At 35.0% G+C, this 12572-nt stretch overlaps 1 protein-coding gene across 5 annotated transcripts in view; it reads right to left on the bottom strand.

The window, feature by feature from the left end:
* Window positions 1-4320: 4320 nt before the first annotated feature.
* The window catches only part of LOC121861508 (E3 ubiquitin-protein ligase MARCHF8-like), a 136990-nt gene continuing 128738 nt past the window's right edge, over window positions 4321-12572 (bottom strand). For 3 of the 5 annotated variants that reach the window (XM_042359304.1, XM_042359307.1, XM_042359305.1), the window contains exon 7: window positions 4321-7276. In XM_042359304.1, the coding sequence (XP_042215238.1) occupies window positions 6810-7276 (467 nt within the window). In that variant the 3' untranslated portion in view covers window positions 4321-6809. Of the gene's footprint in view, window positions 7277-11054; window positions 11516-12572 lie in introns of those variants that run through there. The other 2 variants (XM_042359308.1, XM_042359309.1) reach the window with 2 other exon arrangements.

The following is a 12572-nucleotide window of genomic DNA, read 5'->3' as shown; positions in this document are numbered from 1 at the left end:
TTACCTATAAAATTGAGAATGCTATAACGAATGAAACTCCTACAACGAACATTATTTAAAATAAAATTTTTTTTTTTTTTTTTTTTACTAATTTATTGTTTTTTATTACAAATATTAATGATATTCTTTATTTCAGGGGTTTAGATGCATATTTATGCACTTTTTTTACAATTTTTACAATTTTATATTACATTTTTCAGTGTTAAGTGGTTGTATTTGGGGGGCCTGGAACGGATTAATCCTATAACGAACGAATGCTATAACGAACAAGGTTCTAGAACCAATTAGATTCGTTATAGCATACCCCACTGTACTCAAAAATATATATATTTCCAATGGAAATGCCATAGAAGAAGTGTCTTAGAATAGTCTGAACTATATGAAAATTTAGTTTTTAATTAAGAAAATGAATTGGGCCCACTAATGCAATAATACCTTAATTTTTTTCTAAATGTTGTTTGGATGACAGTAAGGAAATCGAAATGACAATGCACAGGTTAGGAAGTTATACTCTTTCCTCGCTAAGCAGAGGTGGAACTGATATTTAAGGGAAAGGAAGAAGGGAAAGGAAGAAGGGAAATTAAAGAATATCACTATCAGAAAAGAGGATGTTCTTAAGAAGATAAATAAACTAAAGAAAACAAAATCCCCAGGGCCGGATGAAATTTTCCCTCGAGCCTTGAAAGAGTGTAGGGAACTTATTTACAAAATCATTAGACACTGGAGTTGTGCCAGACTTGTGGAAACAGGCAAATGTAGTACCCATTTCAAAAAGGGAGACAGAGCATCAGCGTCAAATTACCGGCCAATCAGTTTGACGTCAGTAGTGGGGAAATTTCTTGAATCATTTATAGCAGATAGCATCCGATCGCATCTTGAGAAAGGGAAATTAATCTACGACTCTCAACATGGGTTTACAAAGGGAAAAACTTGTCTAACAAATCTGCTAACGTTTTTTAGGAAAGTCTTCGAGGTAGTAGATAATGACGAAAATTACGATGTTATTTACTTAGACTTTAGCAAAGCATTTGACAGAGTACCGCATCAGAGGCTTCTGAGAAAAATTAAGGCTCATGGTATCGAGGGGAAAGTTTTAAATTGGATAAAATCATGGCTCACCGATAGAAGCAGAGGGTCAGCGTAGATGGTGTTAAATCTGAGTGGGGCCGTGTAACCAGTGGGGTTCCCCAGGGGTCAGTACTAGGCCCACTCTTGTTCATAATCTACATAAACATTTAGATACTGGGATCAGCAGTGACATAAGCAAGTTTGCGGATGACACCAAAATAGGGCGGCAAATTAATTCAGGGCAGGATGCAAATGCATTACAGGAGGATCTAAATAAACTGCAGGGGTGGTCTGAGAAATGGCAAATGAAATTCAACACCAGCAAGTGCAGCGTACTTAATATTGGAAGAACAAATACTTATTATGTATACAGCCTTAACAACATCAACCTAGAGAAGTCGACTTGTGAAAGAGACCTAGGGGTACTTGTAAGCCCGGACCTACGGCCTAGAAAACAGTGCGTTAATGTTCGAAATAAGGCAAACAGAATATTGGGTTTTATATCTAGAAGTGTAAGTAACAAGAGTGCAGAGGTCTTATTGCAACTATATCTTGCGCTAGTCAGGCCGCACCTCGATTATGCGGTTCAGTTCTGGTGCCCCCATTATAGAATGGATATAAATTCACTAGAGTCGGTGCAGCGAAGAATGACAAAAATGATTCCAGGACTTAGAAACCTTCCATATCAGGATAGGTTAAAGAAACTTAACTTGCATTCCCTAGAAAGACGAAGAGTGCGGGGAGATATGATAGAAGTATTTAAGTGGGTGAAAGGAATCAATAAAGGGGATATAGATAAAGTTCTTATAATATCCGAGCAGGATAGGACTCGGAGCAACGGATTCAAGTTGGATAAGTTTAGGTTTAGGAGGGAGATAGGAAGAAACTGGTTCACAAATAGGGTGGTGGACGAGTGAAACAAGCTTAGCAACTTTGTAGTAGGTGGGGGAACTCTGGAAAGTTTCAAAAGGAGGCTAGATAGATTCATGGATGATGGAGAGTGGTAGTAACTCTCGACAGGAGCTGCCATGCACAGGCCAACCGGCCTATTGCAGATTCCTTATTTTCTTATGTTCTTATGTAAGCTGGCCTATAGGCCATGCCTCTCTTCTATATTAATAGCTGATTGGTTCAAAGAAAATTCAAACTAAATGTGTTCACAATTGGTAAGCAGACCTGTTATTATCTAAAATATAGTTAAATATATGGATTATCAAAATGCAAATCATTTCAAGGCATTAAGCACTTCAGAGAGGATGTTAGAAAATTTAAAATATTTATTATAAAGGGTCGATATAAATACACTCTTATTTATGTGGAGTCCTGGGGGAGGTAAAACGCTCAGGGGAACCAATAAGACGAGGGGTGGGGCTTACGGGCCATCTTAGCGTGGAAATACTATAGGTGAGGTTAGGTTAAGTTCTAATAGGTTCTGAGCAGTCTTGCTTTCATTTACGTATTCAGTATCATGCAAATAGTATCTCCAGAAATTTTGGTTAAATTCCATAAGTTATTTCTGGTGCTAACGGTCTCCTCCACCTTTACCAAGTTCTGGAAAGGATGAAAAAATACTGTCTAGAGAAGAAATGAGTCAAAGTACTTTAGTTTGATTTTTTTTTTTTCTGGGGGGGGGGGAATAGAGCAGTAAAGAAAATTCCCTTACTTCAAACAAGCACCATATTGGCATACTACAAGCCAATCAGCAGCCTGGGATGAACTAAACACCTTGGTTCAGCAGCTAAACCAACGTGTTTAGCCGATTGGCTGAACTTCAGCCAATCAGCAGCCTGTGTTGAGACATACCCCTTGGTTCAGCCAACCATGTCACATTAGATCCCACCACCACACACACCCTCAATACACTGCCTCCCTTCCTCACTGTTTTTTTTCTTCCTTTTTAAGTACGTATATATATATTTTTAATCAATCCCCCTCCATGATTAATCACAGCTAACTGCATTTTACTAAACATTACACAGAAATTATAAAACATGGTATTTTGTGAACAAATTACAATATTAAATCTTCAAGTTTATATAAAAATAATGTAAGCTGATTATGTTTTAAATACAATTTGACATTCGAATTATGTCCAATACAGTACAGTAACTTGAATTTTGGTACATTTTTATGTAATTTTACTGTAACTTTGCAATCTTAATATACAGTACTTGTACTGCACAGGTACAATATTCTCAAAATGTCTAAGGATGGTGATTGTACATAAGGAAATGTTGGCACAGCATAAGATGCAAGGATGAGGACTTTATTTCAATCTGTCCATTATTATTGCAAAAGATTTATCTATAATTATAACCTTTATTAAAAATTAATTTTTACTTAGGTAAAGTAAATCCTCAAAATACACAAGACTTATATGCAGCTGTCTGTATCACTCCTACAATAAACTACACACATTGGATCACATAAAGCTGAAGACCTTGTTTTACAGTCTTTTAGTGTTGTAATCTGACTGGTGTTAGCTCAGAGCAATCTTTTAGTTACTGTATCCAATTCTTGGAGGTACAGTACTGTACATCTTTATGTAGAACTGTAGTGTTAAAAATAAAGTTATCTTTTTCACTTATTCTTCCTCCTTCCCTTTCATCTGTTAAGGTTTTTGGAACCAATCATTATACTGTATGTGAGTACAGTACTGTACTAAGTCAGCAAATATCTACTTTGAACAAAATATTTGTTTTCAGTCGACTCCTCTCTAAAATTGGTCCATATGCAACTCACACATACATAACCATATACAGTATACAGTACTGTACTGTACCTAAACATTTACATTAAAATTCTCCCGCAATTTTTCATTTTGGTGCCAGTGCTCAAAGTTTAGAGAGGATTGATTATGTTGTTTTAGTTATTATACTGTAGTAATATCTCCGTTAGCCAGAATCCTTCAAATCCGGAACTCTCCAATAGCTGGAATTGAAATTTTTTCAGAAAATCGTTCCCAATGCCGGATTTTTCCAGAATATTCCGACTTTCGGAATGATTTTCCAACGGGCAAATTTTCCGGAAAATTCTGAGAAAATTTTCCCGATACAGTACAGTACCTGGAAAATTCTAGGGATGGGGTATTTTTTTCTGGGTTTGAGAGATGAAAATCAGGCACATATTCCGGAAATTCTGAGAAAAGTTTTCTGGTAGCCAGAAAATTCCGGGGATGAGGGATATTTTTCCGGGTTCAAGAGATGGTGCAATGCGCAATTTCTGGAACTTCCAAGAATATTTTTCCATTACCCGGAAAATTCCAGGGATGAGGGCTTTTTTTCCAGCTTTGAGAGAGTTGGCTTGTTACCCGGAACTGCTCTGCACCAATTGTTCCGGCTAACGGAAATATCACTACAGTATAATCATTTATCAGATTACGGATATTGTATCAAAATTACCGGTATACTTACCGTATACTGTACAAATTCCTGATGTTTGAATACTGTACAGTAAATTGGGACTTTTGCTGTTTGTTACACTATTAAGTGCAGATTAAAACAATTCTATATCAGTTCAATAAGCCTCAAAGACACTTCTTTATAACAGACGGGGTGAGTTTATGATAATGTATAAAGGTGTAGGGACATAAATTATCAACTGGTAGTTCCCTCAGTATTGCACAAGAGACTCATCCATCATAATCAACACTTGTGAATATCAAATGTCTTCTTGTGTTTGCTTAATTTGCATTTTGTTGTAAAAAGTTAGAGAGAAAGATATTCCAAATCTGTATTCAGTTTGACAATTTAAATAGAAAAGCTACTGTTTTACAACAAAATTAAACATTCAGAGAAAAAGCAATTGGTCTACTGTAGTAATACCAATTATTAATCACTAGGTCATGTTACTTTGCCAGATGGAGCACCAAACATGTAGCATACCACTGTAAATATCTGTAGAATGTAAAGTTAATGTTCAATTATTAATTTATATAAATGAAATGAAATTATACAAAGTTTATTCAGCTGTTTAAAAAGCTGTCAGTATCGATGAATACATAACGGCCATTATTGCTCTTCTAATATATGAATTTCACAAAATGATTTTGTAAGCTGTCATTAGTTAGATGCCATGTGTGATGTGAGATGATATTTGTGTCCTATGATTCTTTCACTCCCATGCAGAAACACAAGCCAAGACACAACCCCTGTGTTCGCCAGACACAGTGACACAACAATTAATATAGAGAACACACTCACTGCTTGGGCGGATACATCATTTGTAGAAACAATAAATACATCTCTCTACTTCTCAAAGTACAAAATTTTAGTTCCCTTGTGACAAACTATATACAGTATACTATAATGGGAATATCACAACTAGTCAAGCACATGGTAGCGAGTCTGACGAAGACTTAGGAAGGTCACGAGAGCTATACTTATATGCTGACATTTCAGTAGTGTGCCGAGTTGTAGCTAAGATTCCATTCACAGTTTTCTATGGTCAATCTATTATGGTAAATATAATAGTTTAAATATAATTGAACAAATAATTGAGTTCTGTTCAGATTCAATTCTCTAATGACAGCATATAAGTGCAGACCTTCCTGTTGATCCACCATGTTTAGGAATTGTCTTTGTTGAGAATATCTATCAACAGGATTTAGCATCTTTATATAGGTAATTGTAATTTTATTATGTATACTGTATCTACTTGCATTAATGTAAGCTGGAAAATGTTATGAACGTACTAGGAATTATGACATTTAGTAGTAAATTAATGGGCAATTATATCAGTTCAAATATGTGTACAGTATGTTAAGTTTACAGCCAATAAAGGTTTAGGAGTTGGACATTATAGTTATCAATGGATGCTGTGTGAATGTCAGAGGAGGTTACTTAAAGGTGTGGCTGTGTTAACAGCTCCTGTTTCTTATATTTGATCATCCTGCTAAGTAGAGGATGGAGTGAAGTATTGACTCAAGCCCAACATTTATATCTACATAGGTTACCAAGTTAATATTCTTATCAAAATTGTATTTTATAAGATTACCAAACCCTGTTATTGGAACACTCTCACTCTTGATCATAGCTCCATGTAGTCATAAGAGCCTCAACAAGATATACATAAAAAAATTATACAGACTGATGGTGAGAACAGATGACATATTAAAAAACATGACATAGAGATTCATGACTTCTCGGGAAACGATATCACAAATTTTATTAGTCTTAATGGATTGTACATGAGCAGTGAAGTTTTTGCATTAGCTATATCCTCTCCATTAACCTAGCTTTATATTTTACTTCTTGAGTTTGTAATGTATAATAATGTACTCAAGGGCCAGCTTGAATGGAGTTCCAAATATAAAAACCACTTTTTTTGTTTTGCAGATAATACACTGGCTCAACACAGTAAATGATTAAACATAACTTTCTGGGTTATATTCTATGTATAATTTCAAAATTTTGCTACACTGAAAAAATTTCACACAGTTTCGATGATTGTTTATGATTTCAAATGAAGAGTTATTAGAAAAATTATGAAATTCTCAGATGCATGACTTTTTTATGGGACCAGCCATGACATGCCATGTGCATGTTATTTTATATTAAATAGGTAAAGTTTCCAAAGTTAGTCATCAAATCCACATCACTTTCAATGTATTCTTGGATGAAGAAAATGTTGACTGCAGTCTGGCTTGGTTAAGAAAAGAGCATATGAAGTGTCTAATACCATGGATGTTCAATACTAGTAGAAACCATTTATCAAAGAAGTTCAACGGCAAGTGTCGAGTATCACATATTATCAAGGTGTAGCGTCTCCACTTCATGGGCGTCTACACCACTCTCAGTCCTGCATTGCAGATTTAGACTGGGTGTGTGGATCATTCGAGGCTCCACCCTTGGGATTTCCCCTCTCCGAGAGTTCGATGAAGAATGAGCATCTCGAATATGTCCGTTGCTGTCAAAAAAAGGATCTTGACGAGACATTCCACCCCCAACCAGAGCACGATCTACACCTTTCTCTAGGCACACACTATGAGAACTTGATTTTCTGAAAGGCTGCATCTCACTTTGTGCCAATGCTTGACTAGAAAGCTCTTCCATACTACCATGGTTACACCTTCCTTCAAAGACAAATGGGGTCTCAAATGTTGGACGAGTATCTCTAGTTCCAGGCCTAGAGTCCTGTGGTCCTTTAGACACAAATGCTGATGCCTGGTGAGGCGTAGTTCTAGAGCGTCGCATCCCAGACAAAACACCTGAAAAGAAATAAAATAACTTCAGGTTGTGTCCAGTGTTTATCTTGGGTGTGACACTGACTACCCCATTATCTATGAATACAACCAATTGTTTATTTTACTCTTACAAACCAGAGTAAAATGTAACTTAGCAAAGCAACACATAATAGAAGCTTTATATTAACTGTATTTTGTTACTGTATTAGAATTTTAGCACCAGTTTTAACTTTTTTATAATCCTTTTAAGTCAGGATTATGTAAATATCAAAATATTTAAATAGTATTCTCTGTACTACTGACAACAAAACAAAATAATGCCAGTGATGAAATACAGGTATACAACACAACACATAGTTAAGATATACAGTACTGTACTCTGCTTTAAAACTATTATTCAGTGACGTTGACAGTATACAAGGCTACGGTACATCATTCAGTGGCGACAACGTAACTAAGTGTGAGGTACTGTACTGTACAGGAGGCATGACTGACATTTGAGTTTGCAAAAATTTATTATGTGTTGATTCAGAACATGATTTGATTCTTAAGTGTAAATTATTACATTACTGAGGTGCATCTGCAGTAAGGCGGTGTTTGGTGTTCACATTGCTTGATGCCTATATCCCAATTTGGTAAGCATGTTTACTCTTACATGGTTTTTGTGGATACTTTTCAAGCTAAGATCGTTTTATATAAGTTAAAATGTAGTCCAATCATAGAACAAAACCTTATCTTCAAGGTTACAGATTCTAGTACCCTGTATTAATGAAATCCTATAATGCAGAAGCTCTTACGTATGTTTCGAATCTCTTGATTGTGAGGTTGACATTCAATTATCATTTTCTCCACATGAAAAAGAAGAGATTATTAAAAATTGGTTGAGGTACATACATTTTGCTTTAATATTATCTTTTATTTTATATGTTTGGATTTGTCTTTCAATTTGTTCCGAAATAGTACTGATGATTGTACAAAAAAAAAAAAAAAGACGCTTTCAAAACAAATCCTCTCATATGTATATCCAAATGATTTCATTCTTTAGAGTACATTTAAAGAAAACGATATTTATTTGATCATTAAGATAGTCAAAGATACGTCATTATCCAGGAGCAATAATTACGGTGCATGTCTACATTATTCTTTACTGCACAAATACTGTACAGTACATGTAGTACAGTATTACCTTTTGGGTATGGTACCTCAGGGTGCAGTGTTGTTGATCATCTTCATGTACTGTAAAGTCTATTACAGTACAGTACTGTACTGTACTATACTATTGTAGAGCTTGAGTGATTGGCCAGAGTAACTAATAATGAATATATGTATGAATGAGTAATATATTTACATTCATACAGCAAATCTTTTAACGGATAATGAGCCAATAACTGAAAAGACCAGTTGATGAACAAGATACAGTACTTCATAGCGTTAACAATACTGTACGTATTTCCAAAGGCTTCTCTAAAATGCAAATGTGCATGTGCTCCAACACACACTCACACAGACACACACATGCACACACACAGACATACATGCACACACACACCTATGCCCCACACATACAAACACATGGTGACACTCATATATCTACAAATACACAGGCCAACATTACCATTTGAGCATACATACATATGCACATATGGTGTGAAGAGTAGTACTGGTTGTGTTGAGTCACCTGTTGGAGCTCCTCTACAGAAGTACAGTGCAGTATAACTTGATGAGATGGTCCTCCTAACAGCTATCCACTCCCTATATAATGTTCCCCTATTTTCACCACAATTGTATGTCATGTTCTATCACTTAGTTTCAATCTTTACATTCTAAAAATTGTCTTTCACATTCTTCTTTTATTTTTTACCATCTTGACATCTTGATACCTGTACCAAGTTTATGATGTAATTTACAATATATGACCAGTGGTGTATATTGAACCCTGCATACATCAAGTGCACACCTAATGTTATGCTGCACTAACTTTCCCACCAAACTTTCACTGCTGGACCTTCACATATTCATTATGTTCTACGTTGCTCTTAAAATTTTCCCTTTAAAAATCGTGCATACCAATTAAAGACATTTTTTAAGATTTTGAAAATACCTGTACAGTACTGTACTGTAATTCAAAATCACACCAAACAGTGCCTGCAATTTGTGATTTGATGCATTTGAAATCTTCTCAGATGGGGAGGCTCATTGTCAAGGTTGAAATCCCAGAAAACCATTCGACAGCAAACCGATTCATAATTTAGTTATGTCTTTATCATAACCAAGACCCTGGAAGGGATCCTTGGAAACAGCATCCACCATTTAAGGTAGAAAGCAATGAGTCATGACCTTTTATCAGCAAGTAGACACTGCACTTATCATCAGCAGAGGGTTAGGTCATAAGTGACCATTTTGGCAAAAACACTCACTTCCAGCCACTCCTTGTCAGTAACATCTTTTACACAGCATTAAGTGCTTCTATTTCCAACATTTCAGTACTCAAGGAGTTAAAGATAGACCCATATAGTCCCAGGCTTTAGTATTACACAAGAAAATTTGACTTTTTTGTTTTTACATTTTAAGATTGTTTACAAATTGCAAACAATCCAATTTGGGTGATACCAGTGTGTTGGTGACCCTAACTGAATCAGGCTATACTGTATATCGAAAGGAATCTGATTTCACAATCAACAAATTATGTCTTTTAGATTTTTTTATACCAGACACATTCAATTTTGGATAATTATTAAGGAACACTGGATTTACTGACCTTAATTAAGACAATATACAGGAGGTCCCAGGGTTACGAACGGGTTCCATTCCAGAGGACATTCTTAAGTCGGATTTGTACGTAGGTCGGAACACATGCTATGTGCATACTGTACTTACAGAATAATGTTTAAAATCCCACTATATCATATCCTAAGTCCTTATATACTGTACATCTAAAAATCACTTAAAGTAAGACAAAAGAAATATAATTACAAAATGCAGTAAATGAAAGTAAAAATAAGTCATTAGGTTAATAAAATTATGTAAATTTCAAGTTTAGCCCCGTTCTTATATGCGGGCGTTCTTAAGTCAGGGACCCCCTACTGTACTGTACAGTACATCTGCCGATGTAACATTACAGCCTGTTGTCTTTCACCTTATATGATTTTTGTTTAAATATCCTTCTCGGGGATTTGGTTATTATGGAATACCTAAATAATTTATAATTTTTCAACCCATAAACTTTGTGGCCATAATGTGCAAGTCCCACTGTCTGGGGTCAGTCAGAAAATGAGATTCCACAACCAATCCTACAATTTTAGTTGTTGGTGAAAATATTGCTCCTGTTACCTGATGAAGTGATATTAATATAGAGTTATATCATTACCCAAATACAGAGGTTAATGATCCACACTGTATATATTACAAGGAAGTGTATGTGAGGGGGGGGGATGTTTATAATTGTATCTCTCCTTTTTAGTCAATATACATTTTCCTTACACTTCTCTTCAGATCATTTCCTTTCATGAGATTTCTGTTTCACTTAAGCCACCCACACGTGAGAGATGAAGGAAGATTGTAAGTAAATTGAGAGGGATAAGCTGAAATATCACAATAAAGTACCAATTCATAAAAAAAAATTAATTGAACAGTGTAGTTATTCTTTAAAGAGAACTGCATCTTATTCTATGAATACCTGTACAGTAGTTTGTCAATGTTACTAACTCTATATAAGGATGATGGTCTCTTTTCAGCATTATTACTGAACCTATTAAGTGATAAAATATAGTTACTTTGAGGTTAAAGTTTGTAACATCAATAATATATTTAATGTAATGTTATTCATAATATTAAAAATTATACAGTATTGTATATAGTCAAATTAATGTTGACACAAAATATACCGGTAGTTTAGACCCCCCAAACTAGTAACCTCTGGAAAAGTAGGTTCTCTTTGATAACTAAATTCATTTTGTCATTAATTCAATTATCCAAAATAAAGCGGAAATAAAGTACGAGTAATACACAGTACAGTAGTGTACAGAGCTAAATTATGGTATCCCTAGTAACATACTGTACATGCAGGAGTCATGGAGGATCAACAAGCTTGGTCTAAGAAGGTAAATGGGTGCTTGGTGCAGATGGACTATTTTGTGAGCAAACAAATATGGATAAAAAACATAAAGTTAAGCCACACACCTGGTCACAATCCAGACTTAGGCTAGGCTTCAGATACAATGCAGTGGCATTAGAGAGCACCAAGGAGATCATATCTGGCTTTCACTGCAGTCAATATGCAAATATCAGCAATCGTATCATGCAAAACCATAAAACAATTTAATGTGTTGTTGTTGTAAACAATACAGTACAATCCTCAGTTATGATGTACAGTAAAAAGTAACAATGAAAGTTTGGTAAACTTCCACTGGGAAACATGTAATGTTATCCCAGCAAAATGTCATAATTAAAAATATTTGTTAAAAAAAAAAAATTCGGTACAGTACACAGTATGTTACCCCTACTGCTGCATAGCACTGTGATGAGGCACACAAACCTATCACAATATTGGCCATATACTGTACTATACCGTACTATATACACCTGACTGACCTTTATTACACCCTTCTCAAGCTTTAAATTAAACAGCTAACTGCAGTATTATGTACAAATAAAAAATGCCTAATGTAATTAAGTTTTACTGTACGTTCATTGTCTCCAAAAACATTAAAATTTATGTAATGTATTTACGGTATGTTATGCCTGTCAATATACGTACTGTACTGTATAATAGAGCCAGACTCACAAGTCCTTCAGCTTCTAGAAAAGATTCATGGGTGAAGTAGTCATTCCTTCAAACTTTTTATTTCACAATGGGAACCTCAGCAGGTACTGATAATTTTTAAATCATAGAGTCACCAATAATTTTAAGATACCTATACCAAGCCTACCCTCTGGTCACCTTACTGTATACCTAACATTACTAAAACTTACTCCTCCTTGATATGATAAGGAGTTGGCCTGAAACATATGTGTTAAAGGAATGGCAATACAATGTCATGTTCAAATTATTATAATTTTTCCCACATATAATAGTACATAATATTGATTGGTGTAGTTTAGGTTTTGAAAAATAAGAGCATAACAGAGAAAACACCTACACCACCTCGAGTTAACATCAATAGCCATGCAAGGACTGGTTGAATCTCAGCAGAATAGCAAAAGTTTTGTACATTGAAACTAAATATTTTTATAAGAAATAAGTGAAGAAATGATACATAGTTAAAGCTGATTCCTTAACAAAAAACATTAAAAAAATGAGGCATAAGTAAAAATGTTTCAT

This window comes from Homarus americanus, unplaced genomic scaffold (assembly GCF_018991925.1).
Source record: "Homarus americanus isolate GMGI-L3 unplaced genomic scaffold, GMGI_Hamer_2.0 scaffold24260, whole genome shotgun sequence".
NCBI lineage: Eukaryota > Metazoa > Arthropoda > Malacostraca > Decapoda > Nephropidae > Homarus > Homarus americanus.
The sequence above is the reverse complement of the archived record's forward strand: the minus strand, read 5'-3'. Positions and strand labels throughout refer to the sequence as shown.